The following is a 21,748-nucleotide window of genomic DNA, read 5'->3' as shown; positions in this document are numbered from 1 at the left end:
AACATACATCCCTTTTATTTGGACCTCATTTGTAAGAAATAAGTATTGCACGAACATAATTATTTGGTGATCTACTTACACTGCATGTAAATTGAACGTCAGAGTAAAGGTTAGCTAGCTTATGCAGACTACAATAACTACACAACGTTTCACACACCACTTTAGGACACGTAACTCCTAATTATAAAAACCATAAACACCAAGGACATCCGGAAGAGAGCGCGCCTAGCCTCCTCAGGCACGCGATTGGTTGAGGTCGGTTGAGGTGAGATAATCATCAGTAACCATCAGTGCGCTCGGCTCAGATCTTCAGCTAAAGCGTTGGGACGGTAAGTTCATGCATTTTTACTTGCACATTCACTGTCTTTCGTGTTGTTGTTTTTTGTACTGATCTTGCCATGTTACCCCGCGTGAAAAATATTGCACTGATGAGAAGAAAAGCACTAAACGTCGCAATAATCTAATGATATTTACTTTAAATTGCATTAAATCGGTGATATCAAATAATGTTTAAACCTTTTAAAAGATTAGAAAAGGTGTGAATTATGTCGTTTTGATTTTTCTTTAGTTTTTGATGGTATGTAGTTGTTTTATTTTGGCAAATTACGTATATTATTTACAATTCAAATACGGAATGCCGTTTTTGTCACATCAATATGCAAATATTTGCAAATAACGAACATAATGGTGTTACCATCCTCTAAAGATCACGATGAGAGATTAAAAAGACACGAGTAAAAATACAAAACATAGCCTAGAGAAAATGTCGATTTATTAACATAATGTAGCATACTACATATCAGAAAGTAAACATATGCTACATTGAGGTCTTTGTGATTCATGCACCTGCATAAACGATTATGCCCTTTTTGCCTGCTGTTTTGAAAATTCATTTATTCAAGTATCAAGTGTATCTTGTATCAAACTCACTGTTAGTTGGAAATTAACCTTTCTTATCATTGGATAACATTTGAATATTCCTTACACGTCCACAAAAATCATTTTCCTATTGTTTTCCTTTCACACCCCTGCTTCTGCATTCAAATTTGTTTGTTTCCTTCTTCATTTGCACATTATTTTGCTATGTTCCCTTCTAATTTTTATTTAAAATGTCATCTTGAGTCCTTGTGATTTCATGGAAGCTTTGCATTTATTTCAACAGTCTTGAGCTCTTGTGAATGTGTATATTGTAAAGGTCTGGCTGTTTTCAACTCAAATGATTTCATTCATAGGTGCACCTTTTAATGCTTGGGAACTCTATGCTGGAAATGGATGGCTTTCATGTGACCATTCGAACCTCAGCATCTTCTCTCTCAGGAACTTATGGCAGCGTTTGGATCTCTTTGGTTGGTACTCTGTGTGAGAGCCCTCCAGTAAGAGTGGAACAGCGTCTCTTGCCAGACTCAGTAAGATATTCGCCTTTTGTGAGAAGAGGTCACATGGCTCTGAGGATGAAATTAAAGTGTTAGTTCACCCAAAAAATGAAATTTCTGTCATTAATTACTCACCCTCATGTTGTTCCAAACCCGCAAGACTTTTGTTTATCTTTGGAACACAAATTAAGATATTTTTGATGAAATCCAAGAAGTATTATCTCCCATAGAAAGCAACGAAATTTCCACATTCAAGGTCCACAGAAGTACTAAAGACATTGTTAAAATAGTCGACATGACTACAGTGGTTCAACCTTATTTTTATAAAGTGATTAGAATACTTTGTACAAAAACAAAACAAAAATAACGACTTTATTCAACAGTTTTTCCTCTTCCCTGTCAGTCTTCTACGCAGTTGACGCAGTGAACTCAGTGCAGCACTTCCATGTTTACGTACAAACGCCGCTTATTATTGGCAGAGGCTGTTCACGTGAGCACCACAACGCATGTGTGTGATGCTGACGCAGGAGCCAGCCAATAATAAGTCGCCATTCTGACATAGAATCTGGAAGCACTGCACTGCGTTCACTGCGTCAACTGCTTTTTGTTTTGTTTTTGCAAACAAAAAGTATTTTTGTCTCTTCATAACATTAAGGTTGAACCACTGTAGTCACGTTGACTATTTTAACCATGTCTTTACTGCTTTTCTGGACCTTTGGTCATTTCGTTGCTTTCAATGGGAGAAACCTCTTGGATTTCATCAAAAATATCTTAATTTGTGTTCTGAAGATGAACGAAGGTCTTACAGATTTGGAACGACATGAGGGTGAGTAGTTAATGACAGAAATTTCATTTTTGGGTGAACTAACCCTTTAAGAAAGTTAACAGTACAGGTTCAACCGTTACAAATACGATGCAATCATAAGAACATAAGCCCATACAGTTTCAAAATTGAATTCGTTATTAAGGAACAGTATTTGGCTTTTACTTTCATGGAGGTATATTCTTTTTGAACCGCATAGACATTGTGCTTATTTATGTCCAAAACTAAAAAGACTCTTTAATATCAAATACAAAAGTAGTTGTAAATAATATTATAACACAATAAACATTAAATAATTATGTACAGTTCTGTTCAAAAGTTTGATATATATTTTTAAATATGGTAAAAACGGCAAAATAGTGAAATATTATTACAATTTAACTGTTTTATATTTGAATATATTATAAAATGTTATTTATTCCTGTGATCAAAGCTGATTTTTCAGCATCATTACTACAGTCTTCAGTAGGGCTGTAACGATATGCGATATGAAACCGAAATCGCGATACGCAGGTCCACGAACCTGTATCGCGATGTGAGAAGGCAGAATCGCGACACACCCCTTCCAACTCCCAGAGTTATCCTTCCTGTCCAGATCCAATGCTACCACATTTTTAAATTACTATAAGTATTAGGGGTGTAACGATTTATCGTAGATGGTGTGTCTCAATCAGCTCTCTAGTTCAGTAAGTGTTTCGGGCACACATTGAATCTTGCAAGCAGGTTTAAACGTTTCTCGTGTCAGTCTCTTGCATGGTCGCGTGAGAAAAGTCGTGGCTTTCTTTCACCGCAGTGCACAGCAACAGCTGTGCTCACAGAAAAGCAAAAGACGCTTGCGATGCTTTGCTTTAAGTTAGGGGCCGTTCACATATTGCGTCTTTCCCGCGTGCAAGTCAGTTATTATTTTCAAATGTAGCCGGGCGGCAGGCGCGCTCATAATGGGATCAACGCGGTCGCGACGCGCATGCAATTCTCAACTTCTCAGAATGCCGCAAGCGCACCGCAGGTCGTGTGACAAGAATCAACCGATCAGCTATGGCCTTTCCATAACAAAACATCAAAAGCTCAGCCGAACAGCTGATCATAGCTGTTCATGGTGGTTTTTATATCTTATCTCCATCAATATATCTCGTAGTAAAACTAATGCAAGGGCTAGAAATCATTTATCCTTTGCAGAAACATCCTGATCCTCTTGGAGAGCTCAGTTCATGGTTGCATAGCAACGACCGACGCCACAGGAGCACAAGCGCTTTGGAAAGAAGAAGCGGTGCGGCCGCGCCTTCCACGCGTTTTTAGACGCGATATGTGAACGGCCCCTATTCATAATTCTAAGTTCATGTTAAATTTAACATTTTTTTTTTCAGTGACAGACAGCCCTATTCAACTGTTAATTTGAATACAGAAGGTTTTTATTAAAATTTTATATTTATTTATTTTATTGAAATGTGATCTTGTATGTACAACAAGGAAAATTATTGAAATTTGTTCATGTTTTTTTAATAAATCTTGTTTGAATTTCAGTTTCATTTTGTTCAAAATATCGTGATACGTATCGTATCGTGAACTCTGTATCGAGATACGTACCGTATCGTGACCTGAGCGTATCGTTACACCCCTAGTCTTCAGTCACATGATCCTTCAGAAATCATCTTGATATGCTAATGTGCTGCTTCAGAACCATTTTTTTTATTATCAATGATGAAAACAGTTTAAAAAAACCGTGAGACCTTTTTTTAAGGATTTTTTTGAAAGTTCAAAAGAACAGCATTTAATTGAAATATAAATCATCTCTTTACTGTCACTTTTGATTAATTTAATGTATCCTTGATTAATAAAAGCATTAGTTTCTTTACCGTCTTTTGTACGGTAACATACTAAGCACAGACATTGTAACAATGCAACACTAGCAACACCCCTAAACCAATGCATTTACACACATACATTCACACACTCCGCACAAAAAAAAAAACTTCTCTTTTTTCTCTGCATCTTCTTCTGCAGCTTGCTTTCTAATCTAATTGTCTAACAAACCTGGCATTGTATAGGTTACGAATAATATTGGCTCTTTGAAAAATTCCTTTTGTTGTAAGTAGGTTTAGATAAAAGCATCTGCTAAATGCCTAAATGTAAATAATCTAAAAAACATATAGTATCTTAACAGCTACAGGTCACTGCAGTACCTGCTGAGGCACTTAAACCCATACCTAACCCAACTAGATATGCCAGCATGTACAGTGCACAGCATAAATGAGTACGCCCTCTCTGAAACTTCTGAAAGTCAGCAATAACTCAATTACTTGACATGACATGACATGTTAGGGTTCTTTACAGATATAATGTTCCAGCAAGTCTGCTTAATAATGTACCAAAGAAGCATGTCAAAATTATTCAGGAAAATTAGATTTTCTTATCAAGGTGATGAAATGTTGTGTAGCAAAAATGAGTATACCCTCCTAAAAGTTACTAAATAAAACAAAACAAAACAAAAAATTCTGGTGTAAGTTTAAGGCAATAATTGATCAACAATGTGTTATGTGTAACCAAAACATTTAAAGAGAAGTAATTTCTTGACAATTAAAAGTGTTATATAGCCCACTGAATCATTCTCAGACTTAATGCTGACAACAATGGAAGCACTATAGGAGAGAACTGTCAGAGGACAGTGGTACAAAAGGATTACCAAATCATTGTTTTAAGTGTGAACATATAGCAAAAGTAACACAGAAATAAAAAAAATGGACTTGTGACAAGGCCCCTGAAATAATCAGGCCTTCATTTTTAGCTTTCATTTAGTGATGAGGGATTTTTTTGCTAGCCAAAGAGCAGGAGAAATACCAAGCGAGTGTCTCAGAGCCAGCAAAAGCTATGAAAAGAGCAACTGTTTATCTCACAGAGTAAGATGCTGCCTGCAGAAATGACATGCATGGTTGTTTTTCTCACTGGAACTACCTTCTGTAGACAAAGCACAGTAAAGTCAGTTAGCTATTTCCAAAGCCCATAATTACAAAATATAGATTCTGGGAATCAATACTCTGGTCTCATGAGACCAAATCAATCATTTTGGATCTAACAGCATCCAAAATGTTATGAATTCCCACACCACTGTGTAATTTAATACACAAACTTGAAACAGAAGTTGTAACCCTTTCCTCATTTCCTGCATTGTTGGGCATTCAACATGACAATGAAGATATGCATTCTCAGAAGGTGAAAAACCTTGTGTGGACATGTATTGCACTCAATCTTAACACTCTTGAGCGCCTGTGGGGGATTCTGTAGAGACGAGTTGAGCAACACTCCCCATTAAAGAACAGGGGCCGTATTCACAAAACATCTTAAGGCTAAAAGTAGCTCTTGAATTGCCAATTTAGGAGAAACTCTTAAAAATAATGTGCGTGTCAGTCCTAATTTTAGGAGTCCTAAATTTTTGCTCTAAGAGTATTTCACAAAGGATTTTAGTGCTAAAACTAGCTCCTTAGTCTGTGAAATGTTAGGAGTAGTCAAAAGGACTCCTAAGTCACTAAGACAAAATCACAAACAGTCCTAATCTACCTAAAGACACTGTAAACTATTGAGGCAATAGCGATAGATCCTTGGGTGCTGAACTTTTTCTTCATAAATGTAATACATCGATTTATAGATTTGAATCTACGATGAGACGCCAAAAATAGGCCTAAATCTTTAACAAATAAATAAAAATTGTCAGATTACCTTTGGCAGTGGTTTTCATGACCTCACATTTACAAATAATTGAATAGAGTAAAACAAAAAAATAATAATAATATACTAAGTGTATTTGGTGTGCTGTCCAAGGGGATCGAGGGCTCCGAGCTTGTAATTTAGCCAAAACCCAAAGTTATCCCCGTATCCCCAGCCGAGAGTGAGGAGCGGGGTGGTGGAGGGATGCAGAAAACCGCCAAAGTAACTATAGGCGAGTCGGCTCTCGTCTGTGTATATATTCCTCCTCTCGAGCTGATTAGAAAGACCGTTTGAATGTGTTCCTTCCAAAATTTGTTTATAAAACATCATTTGTCACTTTCAAGAGACTGCATTCTCTTGAAATGCAGACATCCAAGAGGACAATTACTAGTTTAATTAGTGACACTTAGCCTACAAAACTTTTTTTTTAGGGATGTCCCGATCACGTTTTTTTGCCCTCGAGTCCGAGTCATTTGATTTTGAGTATCTACCGATACCGAGTCCCGATCCGATACTTCTATAATACATGAAAAAGAATAAAGAGCGAAAAAAAACAGATCCAGGAACAGTGCTTTTCAGGTTTTTCAGGAATCTAACAATCGTTTTCACATACAGAAAATGGATAAAGTAATCAAATATAAAATATCACTGCATATTATCTTTACTGTATAAAATAAATAAAGATTAATCATTATTGAAGTTACAAAAACTATTCAGTCAAGAGCAGTGAGTGATTTCTTTGTTATTTGTTGTTTGATTTAACATTAAAAACAGGCAGCAGGAATAGTTTTTTTTCCCTATAAGACATGCACGATCCAGTATACTGTTACACATGCGCTGTCTTTCTCGACTAATATACGTTCACTTAAGACATAACCGACTATGTTTGCTAGGATACTCGCTAAGACGGGCATGTTGACATAATTTTTGTATGAATTTGTCCGCTGAAACGCAAGACTTGAAAGAGAACTCAGTATTTGCGCGCTGACTGAAATTAGCGTGTGCGCGCTTCGGATGAGCGCACACAAATCTTCTCACAGCGCGTGCGAGTTCTCTTTCGCGTCTTGTTCTTGAAGGTTTAAATCAGCAAGGCTTAAATGAGTTTAGTTTAAACACAGACAGCAACGTGTGCTGTTCAGGTCTCACCTGTATCAACACCCGGGTGATGGCGGTGTAAATGACTGGACATTACAGCAGACGGCACTCGCAGTTAACAGTTTACAAAGAGTGACTGTTTTGTCCACGCCTCTATGGTCCACGCTTTCTGATTATCGTTGTTGTAACGTTTTGCGCATCCATCGACTGAAACATACATTATTTGAACTCTGTCTGTCTGTTTTCCACGTTGCTATTTTAAACAAACCATTAACCAATAGATGCGTCGTCATTCGAGATGGACCGCGGTGCAAGTGCGTACCGAACCGTAAGTGGAGAACCGTAGGGTTCGATTTTTTACTGAGAACCGTTGCACCCCTAATACATATATATCCGAGTCCTGATCGGGAGGTAACGTCCGATTCCGATCGAGTCTGAAACCACGTGATCGGGCCCGATTTCCGATCACGTGATCGGATCTGGACAACCCTACTTTTTTTTGAATATGGTAAAATTTTATTAAAAAACCTTTATTTGAATAGGGCAATATTTGTGTTTTAAAACCTTTATTTTAATATGGAAACATGACACCTCATTCTACAATATGTCTATGATTAGATCGCTGACTCCTCCCCCATCAGCCAATCACTGTGTGTATACTCCATAGCAACGAGGTCAACCCCGCCCTTACTCTTAGCTTAAGACTTCTGTCTATTCCTTAGTAAAAGTTTGTTTCAGCAGCTTTGTGAATAGGTTTTAAGAGAAAACTCTATAGCTAAGAACTTTTACTGCTATATAGGAGAACTCTTAGTGGTAAGATAAAATGTTTTGTGAATACGGCCCCAGGGCGTTTAAGGAGCTCATCATCCTGGAGTTAAACAGGACAGATGTGACAATTTGTCATGAACTTGTACACTCCGTGCCAAGAAGGGTCAGAGCAGTATATTCAAAGTTATGGAGGGCAAGTTATGGAATATTATACATTTGTTGAATTAATCTAGGGTGTGTTCATTTCTGCAATCCTTCATTTAAACTAAATTGGCTAATTTACTTATTTTATGGCTATTAATGACATATACAGTACAGTCCAAAAGTTTAGAACCAGTAAGATTTTAATGTTTTTAAAAGAAGTTTCGTCTGCTCACCAAGGCTACATTTATTTAATTAAAAATACAGTAAAAAACAGTAATATTGTGAAATATTATTACAATTTAAAATAACTCTTTTCTATTTGAATATATTTCACAAAGTAATTTATTCCTGTGATGCAAAGCTGAATTTTCAGCATCATTACTCCAGTCTTCAGTGTCACATGATCCTTCAGAAATCATTCTAATATGCTGATCTGCTGCTCAAGAAACATTTAATGTGTACAATTGTACAAAATATTTGTGTACAATATGTTTTTCAGGATTATTTGATGAATAGAAAGTTCAAAAGAACAGTGTTTATCTGAAATCTAATCTTTTGTAACATTATAAATGTCTTTACTGCCACTTTTGATTGATTTAATGCATCCTTGCTGAATAAAAGTATTCATTTCTTTAATTTCTTTTCAAAAAAATAAAAATAAAAATTCTTACTGACCCCAAACTTTTGAACGGTAGTGTATAATGCTACAGAAGCTTTGTATTTCAGATAAACGCTGTTCTTTTGAACTTTCTATTCATCGAGGAATCCTGGAAAAAAAAGTACACAACTGTTTTCAACATTGAAAATAATCATAAATGTTTCTTGAGCAGCAGATCAGCATATTAGAATGATTTCTGAAGGATCATGTGACACTGAAGACTGGAGTAACGATGCTGAAAATTCAGCTTTGCATCACAGGAATAAATTACTTTGTCAAATATATTTAAATAGTACACAGTTATTTTAAATTGTAATAATATTTCACAATATTACTGTTTTTTACTGTATTTTTAATTAAATAAATGTAGCCTTGGTGAGCGGACAAAACTTCTTTTAAAAACATTAAAAATCTTAGTGGTTCCAAACTTTTGGACTGTACTGTATTTCTCAGTTGTTATTATGTATATGTTTAATACATTTTAGTTTTGCCATCATTCCATGAATTGTATTAGTGTTCATAAAGAAAATACATCTTTTGAATTTGTTCAGAGGGGGTTTACTCATTTATGCTGTGCACTGTATCAGCTGACTGTTAACAGACTCATTCACTATGGCAGCGTTCTTTCGGACTGTGACCCCATAGTAAATTAATCTAGCATGAATGCATGCAAATGTGCTGTTTATCTTTTTGAGACAGGCCTGTACAGTTGTCATCAAGCCTAAAGAGGAAGTTGGCGTAGTGGTTCTGTTGAAACTCCGTCTTGAGGCGCAGCCTGGCTTTCCAGACCTGGACTGGCACTGTCGGGATGTGCTGGTCAGAAGGAGTGCTGAGGATGCCGAGATGGAGGTTTTTCCTTGTCATAAATGGATAAGGACGGCAGATGGTTATGTTGAGCTTCGGAATGAGAAAGGTGAGCTGTTTCTGTCTATTTTCTTTCTTTCTTTCTTTATTTTCTTACCTCATAGCAAATTCTCTCAATCTTTCCCACAATTCTTTTAGTGTGTCTGAAAAAGGAGGAAACATTACCAATCCTAACTGATCACAGGGAGAGGGATCTCCAACATAAACAACAGTTTATCAGGTAAAACATTTTTTTTTATACATCATTAAGAGTTGCAGGATACTGAATAAATTAAGAATCCCGATTTTTTGGTTTCAAATAGAGATCACGATTCTCACATGATTCTGAACAGACAACTAAACAAAATAACAGAAGTTCTGACAAAATGTTAATTGCTGCATTCTATTTAAAATGTTCAATTAAGTTGAATGAATTATTTTTTAAAAATCGTTTTGAATGAATGATTCAATGACTCACTGCAATACCAGCTGAGGCACTTTAACCCATAACCCACAATACTTTGCTTGTTTCCTTACTGGATGAATCAGCCTTTTTGAACAAATCTCTTGACAGAATGAGTAAATGGCAAATACTTTTTTTTACAATCACTTGTCGCCACCAAGTAACACAATGATGTAATCAATACAGTCGTTATTTGAAGCACCAAATTACTTCAAAATGTGGTTTGCTCAATTATAATCGCTTCCGTAGACAACAGCGTTTAAATCCGATCTATAACTGAACTTTTTTTTTGATAATTTGAAAATTTACAACGCAGAAATAACGATACTGTGTGGTTAAAAAGACTATTTTTGAAGCTGTTTCATATCTATACACAGTGTTGAGGAAAGTTACTTTTAAAAGTAATACATCACAATATTGCATTGCTCCCTAAAAAAAGTAACTAATTGCATTACGTAGTTACTTTTTATGAAAAGTAATGCATTACAATATTGCGTTACTCCCTAAAAAAAGTATCTAATTGTGTTACTTAGTTACTTTTTACCTAGTTGCGTTACATTACTTTTGCGTTACTTATTCTCACCTGGGCTGGGCTTGCTTGTTTGTTTTTTAATAACAAAAAAGTTATATTTTTGGCAAATGTAAAGGCCCTTTCACCCCAAAAGTGAAATGAATATGCCTCAAGCTGATCACAAATGTGATGTTTTCCTAAAGTTCTTTTTTGCTTATTAGTATGGTTGAATTGGATCATTGAAGACATTGATTAATAAAGTGATATTAAATACATAAAGTATATTTGTTTAATTCAATATATTTAATTATTGCAGGTTTGTCGAATATTCTGAGATTCACCGTTTTTTTTTTTTCATTTTGAGAAATACTGACTCTGTTTTTGTGCCAGTGAGATGATTTAGTCTAGAACTACAATAACCATCATGTTAACACACAACGCCTCTGCACTTACTCTCGATTTCTTTCAACATGGGGACAGAAGAACTTTAGGGCAATAAATGTGAAGACAAAGTAACTTAAGTTACTTATTTGAAAAATTTTATTGTAAATTTATAAGTAATACATTACTTTACTAGTTACTTGAAAAAGTAATCTGATTACATTAGTTACTTGTAATGTGTTACCCCCAACACTGCCCATACATCATAACTGCTCTATGCTCTCTCTGGGTCAACGGCAGCGCGAACACAAATTTGAATGTTCTGGTGTGATTTTGTCAAAAGTTTTAATAGGTGTTTAAATCGAGATCGTGATCTTTCAACGATTAATCGTGCAGCTGTACTTGTCCTTTCATCTTTTTTATTAGTTAATAAAGAAGTTGTTTGTTTTTTTTATCTGTAGGTGGGGCACATTTGTTGAAGGTGGTCCTCACTGTGTAGACATGTCCAGTGTGACATCTCTAGGACTCAACTTGACTTACGTCCGTAAACGGTATGGTTTCACTATATTAAAGCTTCACTACAAACTAGTTTGACATTAATGAATTAATTCTTATGTCACCTGAACTGAAATTGACAGTGGGATATTGTCACTCTGTTTTTTCTGTCAGCCCAGTTCACAATGTGCACTACATAAAGGGTTTAATTGAAAGAAAAACATCTTGGGGCAGCCTACAGGAACTTGAGACATTCTTCGTTTTCAATGGAAGGGAGAACACAATTGCTGGTATGGCAAACAAATAATGTGCATTTTACAATACATAAAACAAAGGTAAATGCAAAAATAAATCTTTTTTATCTCTCATTTTTCTTGTAGGATATGTTCAGGCTCACTGGCACGAGGATGCGTTCTTTGGATATCAGTGCCTCAATGGTTGCAATCCTTTGTGTATCAAAAAGATCCATAACCTGCCACCTAATCTGTCTGTCACTTCAGAGATGGTCAGACCTTTTCTACCAGAGGACTCATCATTGGAGCAGGAGATGGAGGTGTGTTTGTGTGAATTTGGGGGCGTCTGTATTTATGACTTTGTAACATAATTGTTGTTGTTTATAACTTGTATTTTCCACAGAGAGGACATGTGTATCTTCTGGATTATGAAGTGCTTGATCAGCTGCCTGCTAATATTGTCAATGGGAAACAGACCTACTTGTCTGCTCCTTTATGTTTGCTGCATTACAACAGACATGGAGAACTAAAGCCTATTGCTATACAAGTATGGTTTTATATTGTAATAGTCAGCAATCTGTGATTAGTTACACAAAAATCTCTTTTGGCTGAATTTTATTGAAAGCTGAAATATATTAAACTCAATATTTCAGCTTCAACAGGCTCCTGGTCCACAGAATCCTGTTTTCTTGCCGTCTGATGCTGCACCGGATTGGTTGTTAGCAAAGATGTGGGTCCGTAATTCAGATTTCATGGTCCATCAACTACTTTCCCATTTCTTGCGCACTCATCTTTTAGGAGAGGTGTGCTGTACCGCCACTCTCAGACAGCTGCCGGAGATTCATCCTCTACACCAGGTAGAAACAGACAATGCTCAACCTAAAGATACAGAACAAATAAATTAATCTTCTCTGCAGAAGAGTTATTTACAGAAGCCCTGAAGGCCAAAGTGAAATAGTTTATAATAAATATCTCTCTCTCTCTCTCTCTCTCTCTCTCTCTATATATATATATATATATATATATATATATATATATATATATATATATATAATAAAATCTAGTTATTTATTTATTTAATTATTATTATTTTTTTATTTTTTTTGCTGTGTGAAAAATGGGTGTTTTTTATTATTCTTTGCATTTTTCCCAGATATTTGAGGTGCTCTGGGAGGGCAACACCTTAATAAAAATAAAAAAAAAAGTAATCATGCAGTGTCTATACTGACCATTGTTTAGTCAGTATAGTTATTAATTATTATTCTTGTGGCCTAAGCAACCCTAAAAGAGAAGGTTGATTTTTAAAAAAAAAAAAAAAAAAAAGGAAATATATGGAAGCGTTTCCACCACATAAGAAAGAAAATCATGCTTTGGTAAATCGTAATTATGACATAAAAGTCATAATAATTGCATAAAAAGTAAATTATGAGATACTAAGTCATAATTATGAGGTTACAAAATCATAATTATGACATAAAAAGTCAAAATTATAAGATGAAATCCATAATTTTACAAAAAAAGGTCATTTTTTTGTAAACTTTTATTTCATAATTATATGGAAGCTCATTTCTGCCACAATATTAAACAAATATCATGCTTTGGTAAATCGTAATGATGACATAAAAGTCATAATTATTGCCTAAAAAGTTAAGTATTATATACTAAGTCATAATTATGAGGTTACAAAATCATAATTATGACATAAAAAGTCAAAATTATGAGATGAAATCCACAATTTTACCAAAAAAAGTCATTTTTTTGTAAACTTTTATTTCATAATTATATGGAAGCTCATTTCTGCCACAATATTAAACAAATATCATGCTTTGGTAAATCGTAATTATGACATAAAAGTCATAATTATTGACTAAAAAGTCAATTATTATATACTAAGTCATAATTATGAGGTTACAAAATCATAATTATGACATAAAAAGTCAAAAAAATGAGATGAAATCCATAATTTTACAAAAAAAAGTCATTTTTTTGTAAACTTTTATTTCATAATTATATGGAAGCTCATTTCTGCCACAATATTAAACAAATATCATGCTTTGGTAAATCGTAATTATGACATAAAAGTCATAATTATTGCCTAAAAAGTCAATTATTATATACTAAGTCATAATTATGAGGTTACAAAATCAAAATTATGAGATGAAATCCATAATTTAACAAAAAAAAAGTCATTTTTTTGTAAACTTTTATTTCATAATTATATGGCAGCTCATTTCTGCCACAATATTAAACAAATATCATGCTTTGGTAAATCGTAATTATGACATAAAAGTCATAATTATTGCCTAAAAAGTCAATTATTATATACTAAGTCATAATTATGAGGTTACAAAATCAAAATTATGAGATGAAATCCATAATTTTTGTAAACTTTTATTTCATAATTATATGGAAGCTCATTTCTGCCACAATATTAAACAAATATCATGCTTTGATAAATCGTAATTATGACATAAAAGTCATAATTATTGTCTAAAAAGTCAATTATTATATACTAAGTCATAATTATGAGGTTACAAAATCAAAATTATGAGATGCAATCCATAATTTAACAAAAAAAAGGTCATTTTTCATAAACTTTTATTTCATAATTATATGGCAGCCCATTTTTTGCCACAATATTAAACAAATATCATGGTTTGGTAAATCGTAATTATGACATAAAAATCATAATTATTGCATAAAAAGTCGATTATGAGATACTAAGTCATAATTATGAGATTACAAAGTCAAAATTATTACATAAAATGTCTAAATTATGAGATGAAAACCATAATTTAACAAAAAACTATTTTTGTAAACTTTTATTTCATAATTGTATGGAAGCCCATTTCTGCCAAATATCTTCTAACAAATAGCATGCTTTGGCAAATTATAATTATGATATATAAATCAAAATTATGCAATAAAAAGTCATGTCACGAAAAGTATAATTTTAATGTAATGATTGACTTTTTATATCATGATTGGGACTTTTTATACTAATTTAGACTTATTACTCTCGTTACCCTCATTATTGCGAATTACTCTCATAATTGCAATTTAGAATGTCATAATTTCGTCTTTTTATTTCAGAATTATGGTTTATCAAAGCATAATTTTTTTTTCTTATGTGGCAGAAATGGGTTTCCTTTTGCCATGTCATAATTTTGACATTTTATCTCTTAATTATGGCTTAATAATTTCTTATATTTTTTACTTTTTATGTCATAATTATGATTTTCCAAAGCATGTTTCTTTCTTATAAGGTAGAAATGGGCTCCCATAGTAAACCCCAAAAGTTTTTTTTCTCATTACAGACATGTTCATGTACTGCTTTAAAGAGTTGGGCCTCAACATGATTGCACTTGAGAGTGAATGTTTGATTTCTTTAGCTAAACCTGTAACTTGTGCCTTTGTTTTTCAGCTCCTGATGCCTCATATCCGCAGCACACTTCAGATTAACATTCAGGCTAGAGCCACTCTTCTGGCCACAAAAGGTGTTTTCGACAAGGTTGGTGTGTTTATTATCTACTGTTTACTCTGTGAAGGGAGTGAAAGAGAGATTTAGTTTAATTTTACACAGTTTCTGTTTCGGTTCTCTATAGTCAATAGCCTGTGGTCTGGAGGCAATTCCGCAGCTGATTGTTCGAGGAACACAACGCCTCCGCTACAGCTCAATGTGTGTGCCAGATGACATTAGAGAGAGAGGTCTTGATGCACTACCTATCTGCTATTACGCACAAGATGCTCTCAGGGTCTGGGACGCTCTACACAGGTACATCATCAGCATTATCTGAATCTGCGTCTTTAGGTTTGAAGTGAGCACATGATTTGCATTTCCCATTCAGGTTTGTTGCAAGCTGGATTCGTTTGTATTACTGTAACGATGAGGACATCCAGCATGACTGTGAACTACAGAACTGGATTAGAGAGATCTTCACGGAGGGATTCCTCGGCCTCACTCACATAGGTTTGTAGGGGAATGACAGTTAGACCACATAAAGAGACCAATATGAGTCAAAGTTAATCAAGTTGACAGAGAGTTTACTGAAGGTAAAGGATCCAGCCTCGAACTAACCTGTTGAACTTTCCTGGAGACTATTCCATGCCTCTAATAATAAATAACCCCTGAATGCACAATTAGATAAAACATAGGCAATATTTTTTCTCTTTAAGGATAAGTTTTGTCAGGTCACTCGAACAGAACATGAAAACTACCACACAGAGCTCTGACAGAAACTTCTACACATGATTCACTGTCATAGTTTAACATACAGTATAGTGACCAATGGCGCTATAAATCCTAAAAAGAATTACACATGCTAAGTATGCATATGCATTAGTGGATACATGTAATGTGTTGTTGACCTTCATGACCTTAGACACAGTTGCCTCATACAGCTAACATGAGAAAAGCAGAATAAATTGAATAAGATTAAAGATTAAACTGGCAATTCTTTAATCCAGGCTAAATGAGAAAACACTGTTACTGTATTCCTCACATGAGTCAGACCCTCAGTCACCTCTCAGTTACCAAATTCAGACATTTCCTGTAACATACCAGAATAGATACACTGGTTTTAAAGGGATAGTTCACCCTAAAATGAAATTTCTGTCATTAATTACTCACCCTCATGTCGTTCCAAACCCGTAAAAACTTTCATCTTCAGAACACAAATTAAGATATTTTTTATGAAATCCAAGAGGTTTTTTTATCTTCCAGAGAAAGCAACATAATTGCCATATTCAAGGTCCAGAGAAGTAGTAAAAACATCTTTAAAATAGTCAACATAGCGAAAAGAATACTTTTTTTGTGCAAAATCAAAACAAAAATAATGACTTTATTCAACAATATCTTCTCTTCCGTGTCATTCTCTTACTGTTTACGTTCAGCGCTTTCAGGTTCTACGCCAGAACGCCGGTTCATTATTGGCCGGCTCCTGCGTCAGCATCACACGCATGTGTTGTGCTGCTCACGTGAACAGCGTCGGCCAATACTGAGCCGGCGTTCAGATGTAAACACAGAAGAGCTGAACTGCCTTCACTGAATCAACTGTGTTCGAGCCTGACAGGGTAAAGAAAAAAAGTTATTTTTGTTTTGTTTTTGCACACAAAAAGTATTCATAACATTAAAGGATTAGTTCACTTTGAAATGAAAGTTAGCCCAATCTTTACTCACCCTCAAGCCATCCTAGGTGTATATGAATTTCTTCTTTCTGACGAAGACAATCTGAGAAATATTAATAAATATCCTGACGCATCCGAGCTTTATAATGGCAGTGATAGGGTTCACTGAGTGTGAGCTGAACAAAGTGCATTATCATCCATCCATCATAAACGTGTACTCCACACATCTCCGGGGGGTTAATAAATGCCTTCTGAAGCAAAGCGATGCGTTTGTGTAAAAAAAAAAAATCCATATTTAAACAAGTTTTGAAGTCAAGTATCAAGCTTCTGCCAGACCGCCTTCCGTATTCAACGTACGCAGAAATTGTAAAACTCTTGCAGTTCACAAAGCTTATGCTATGGCCCTGTCCCAAATGGCACACTCTGGACTTGTGGACTTCCTCAGAGTCCACACTTTGGTGACGTCATGTAGTGCAGACCTATAGGGCCCTTGGCGCGAGTTCACGAGGGCGCATTGAGAAGTATTTTTGGGACAGACTCGATCGGCACGCCGGAAATAACGGTCTGGTTGTTTTTTGACAGGAGCTGCAGGTTCGGGGATAATATTTAGCATCGAGAACAGGTTTCTTTTCTTTTGCAAAATATTATCTCCATGTCAACTACACAGCCTGCTTTTGCTTATGCCACTTGGGCATTAGACAATATATACATACAGTACAGTCCAAAAGTTTGGAACCACTAAGAATTTTAATGTTTTTAAAAAAAGTTTCGTCTGCTCACCAAGGCTACATTTATTTAATTAAAAATACAGTAAAAAACAGTAATATTGTGAAATATTATTACAATTTAAAATAACTGTGTACTATTTAAATATATTTGACAAAGTAATTTATTCCTGTGATGCAAAGCTGAATTTTCAGCACCGTTACTCCAGTCTTCAGTGTCACATGATCCTTCAGAAATCATTCTAATATGCTGATCTGCTGCTCAAGAAACATTTATGATTATTTTCAATGTTGAAAACAGTTGTGTACTTTTTTTTTTCAGGATTCCTCGATGAATAGAAAGTTCAAAAGAACAGCGTTTATCTGAAATACAAAGCTTCTGTAGCATTATACACTACCGTTCAAAAGTTTGGGGTCAGTAAGAATTTTTATTTTTATTTTTTTGAAAAGAAATTAAAGAAATGAATACTTTTATTCAGCAAGGATGCATTAAATCAATCAAAAGTGGCAGTAAAGACATTTATAATGTTACAAAAGATTAGATTTCAGATAAACACTGTTCTTTTGAACTTTCTATTCATCAAATAATCCTGAAAAAAAATATTGTACACAAATATTTTTTACAATTGTACACATTAAATGTTTCTTGAGCAGCAGATCAGCATATTAGAATGATTTCTGAAGGATCATGTGACACTGAAGACTGGAGTAATGATGCTGAAAATTCAGCTTTGCATCACAGGAATAAATTACTTTGTCAAATATATTTAAATAGTACACAGTTATTTTAAATTGTAATAATATTTCACAATATTACTGTTTTTACTGTATTTTTAATTAAATAAATGTAGCCTTGGTGAGCAGACGAAACTTCTTTTAAAAACATTAAAAATCTTAGTGGTTCCAAACTTTTGGACTGTACTGTACTTATTTAAATAATGTATACAGTTGTAATAATACATAATGTTCCATTTGAACTAAGATAACAATTTTAACACATGATAAACATGTGCGTGAGTTTCAGATGAATTCACAGGTTTAAATATAAATACTAGGTTTACATATGACTCAGTAAAGCCCTGACATTCGGTTCTATTTATTTAATGAATCATAATGCGATCGTATTATTCAACGCGCTATTATTAAGTTTGAGATATCAACCACTGGTCGATGACCATAATGTTTGTATAAACTGTAGGTAACAACTGGTAAAATGTACACCTATAAATCATAAAAACCGTAATGATACCTACACTTAAATATTTTCTTCTCAGCCATGTCATCAATTGCTCTTGAGCGAAATCTCCTCCCATCCGTTGTCTGATTGGCATTTCGCAAGGATTCCTGGGTAGTTAAAGTGCGCGGAGCCTGCATCTATGTGGGCTTCGCGGAAGACCGCTTCAAGGGTACAAAGGGGGCGCTGCTGAGCACACTTCAGAGCGTTAAAATGCTGAATGGGACGGCCTACGGACTCGTAGACTCGGCGAGCACGCGCAATTTAAGTCCACGAGACCGAAAGTCCACATGAAGTGCGCCATTTGGGACAGGGCCTATGTCATGCGCCTTCCCTATTAAACTTACGGAAAAAGTGTATCTGACATGACGCCAGTTTACACTTTCTTCGTAACTTGTATACAGAAGCTCGATATTTGACTTTATAACTTGTTAAATATGGATATTTATTTTACACAAATGCATCGTTTCGCTTCAGAAGGCCTTTATTAACACTCTGGAGCCATGTGGAGCACATATTTATGATGGATGAAAGCACTTTGTTCAGCTCATACTCATTGAACCCTATCACTGCCATTATAAAGCTTGGATGTGTCAGGATATTTGTTAATATTTCTGCAATTGTATTTATCAGAAAGAAAAAAGGAAGAAGACGACCTAGGATGGCTTGACGGTGAGTAAAGTTCGTTGCTTTCTATGGAAGATAAAAAACCTCTCAGATTTCATCAAAAAGATCTTAATTTGTGTTCCGAAGATAAACGAAGGTCTTACAGGTGTTCAACGACATGAGGGTGAGTAATTAATGACAGAAATTAAAATTTTAGGGTGAACTAACCTTTTAATATATTAAAGAAATGATTTTTCAATACATAAAAAATGCAATTCATACATTCAAATTTCTCAATTTTGGATATTTTTGGGGCATAAAGTGAGATTCTGTACTGATATCATAATGAAGACAAAAAGTGTCATTAAGATTAAATTCTTAAAAAAGAAAGTAGTTTGTTAAGTAGTTTGGAATTATCTTTTATTATTATTATTTCTTAAGAAAGATCTCTTAAAATATTAGATAATTTGAATGAAATTCTGGAAAAGAAAACCTTAATTAATGTATGTAATCTTTTATTGTTTTTTTCTTTGCAAATGTCTCAAAAACATCAGATAATTTGACCTTTTTACGACCAGGCTAGATTAGTTCAGGTTGTAAAATGTCATGTCGTGCAACTCCAAAAAACATTTTTTATGAATGAATAATTCATGGTATATGAAGAAAAGAAATGTATAGCTTACATACTTATAATATGTTTTTTTTTATTATGTATTCAAGGTATAAGGAAAATATTTCATTATGTTTTACTTGATGGTTACACCACATTAGAGTCATTAAATTTAATTCAATTGATAAATGTTCAAAATCATAACATGAATACAAAGATTTGGCTTCTAAGAGCTTAAAATATTTTAAATTCGATTTTTAAAAGATTCTTTATCGTGAACACTTTATCGTGATCCATCTACTCCATTTGTTCTTCAAAGAGATGTACAATGATCTTTACCTTCATATCATGTTCTCCAGGAGTTCCACAGTCATTTCAGACCGCATCCGAAATGTGCAAGTTTGTTACCATGATGATCTTCTCCTGCTCAGCACTTCATGCAGCTGTGAACTTCTCTCAGGTATGTTCACTGATTAATAAATGGACAGCAGTTCTCCAGAACAGCATTTTATGTCAACTTAAATTCAAATGTACTTAACTCATTTTCCTGTCTCCACGTTTAGCTGGATTATAACCTTTGGATTCCGAACACTCCACCATCCATGTCACGCCCCCCTTCTCAGACCAAAAACTCAGTGTCTGAGGAGGACCTTTTCTCCTTCCTTCCGGAGGTGAACTCCTCTTGCCACGTCCTAAGTGTCCTATCTCTACTGTCACAGCCTGCCATTGACTTTGTGAGTGTTAACACTGGCCTCCAGAGTATCGCTGCATGGACTTTACACTATATTTACTGTAGGATGCAGATGTGATGTTCATCTAACCATTACTTCCTCTATAGGTACCCTTGTGCCATTATAGTGAGTGGTACTTCTGCAGTGGTGCGACCGTCAAGCTTGTGGAGGAGGTCCAGAGAGAGCTGAAGATGATAGCAGAAGAAATCGCAAACAGGAACAGCCAGCTGGTGTTGCCCTATCCGTACCTGTCTCCAGACTACATTGAGAACAGCGTGACTATTTGAGTTCACTTTGCAGTTGAATCATGAATTAAAATGTCAGAGTGTAACTGTAAGGCCACGTGTTTACAGTACTACAACTTGGTGTTTTGCCACTGTTCATCTGCCACTGCAGTTACAAAGTGTATCCTCAGTGATATGTATTAAATTTGTGTCTGCATTTTAAATGTATGCTTCTAAGTCACAGTAGATGTTTTGTCTCAATTTCAACTATACTTACATTTACAGCTTTAAAAGTTTGAGGTTTGATATTTTGGGCTTGCTTTCAACAGTAGGCTGCTGTTGATTAAAAATCAACTGTGCTGTGTTTATTACAGGATCCTATGATGAATATATGCATCATTCATTTTCCAAAGACAATACAAATAAAAAGTAATACAATACCAAAAGGTTTTAGTCTCTCATTCACTGATTAACCTAAAATATATCAGTTTACTCTAAAAACCTGCTATAACAGAAAATGTGCAGCTATCTATGGAAGCTTGTTTACGCCACTGAATAAAAAAACTTTTTATCTCAAAATTCTGACTTTTTTCTCATAATTGCGAGATGTACGCTCCCAATTATGAGAAAAAAGTCAGAATTCTGAGATAAAACGTTTTTTAAATTTATAAACATTCTACTTACGGAACGAACGCGGCGTCAGTTTCGTTTTTTTCCATAACTTGAATAGGGAAGGCGTAGGACATTCAGCGTAAGCGTTATGAAGAATGCGGAAGCGGAAAGTACGTTCAAAGTGATATTTTGTTTATAAAGCATAAACGGTTGTATTTTTTTCGAAAATGACTGATCGATTCGCAAGATAAGACCCTTATTACTCATCTGGTATCGTTTAAAGCCCTTGAAGCTGCACTGAAACTGTAATTTTGACCTTCAACCTGTTGGTAGCCATTGAAATCCACTGTAAGGAGAATAATCCTGGAATGTTTTCCTCAAAAACCTTCATTT

At 34.8% G+C, this 21,748-nt stretch overlaps 1 protein-coding gene across 2 annotated transcripts; it reads left to right on the top strand.

Annotated features, from left to right (window-relative positions):
• Positions 1-185: 185 nt before the first annotated feature.
• Positions 186-21,191, top strand: zgc:152891 (uncharacterized protein LOC767741 homolog). 2 transcript variants are annotated; one of them, XM_048167086.1, is made up of 15 exons: positions 186-329; positions 1,233-1,406; positions 9,260-9,473; positions 9,563-9,644; positions 11,220-11,309; positions 11,428-11,543; positions 11,634-11,806; positions 11,890-12,033; positions 12,140-12,343; positions 14,911-14,997; positions 15,092-15,261; positions 15,335-15,456; positions 20,148-20,248; positions 20,352-20,522; positions 20,627-21,191. In XM_048167086.1, the coding sequence occupies exons 2-15, from the start codon at positions 1,245-1,247 to the stop codon at positions 20,804-20,806; spliced, it is 2,016 nt and encodes a 671-aa protein (XP_048023043.1). In that variant the 5' UTR covers positions 186-329; positions 1,233-1,244; the 3' UTR covers positions 20,807-21,191. The 2 variants fall into 2 exon arrangements, with proteins under 2 accessions (XP_048023043.1, XP_048023044.1); XM_048167087.1 differs by having other exon boundaries at positions 9,256-9,473.
• Positions 21,192-21,748: the final 557 nt, after the last annotated feature.

Source organism: Megalobrama amblycephala, linkage group LG18 (assembly GCF_018812025.1).
Source record: "Megalobrama amblycephala isolate DHTTF-2021 linkage group LG18, ASM1881202v1, whole genome shotgun sequence".
NCBI classification, from domain to species: Eukaryota; Metazoa; Chordata; class Actinopteri; order Cypriniformes; family Xenocyprididae; genus Megalobrama; species Megalobrama amblycephala.
This window is presented reverse-complemented; position numbering and strand designations above follow the sequence as displayed.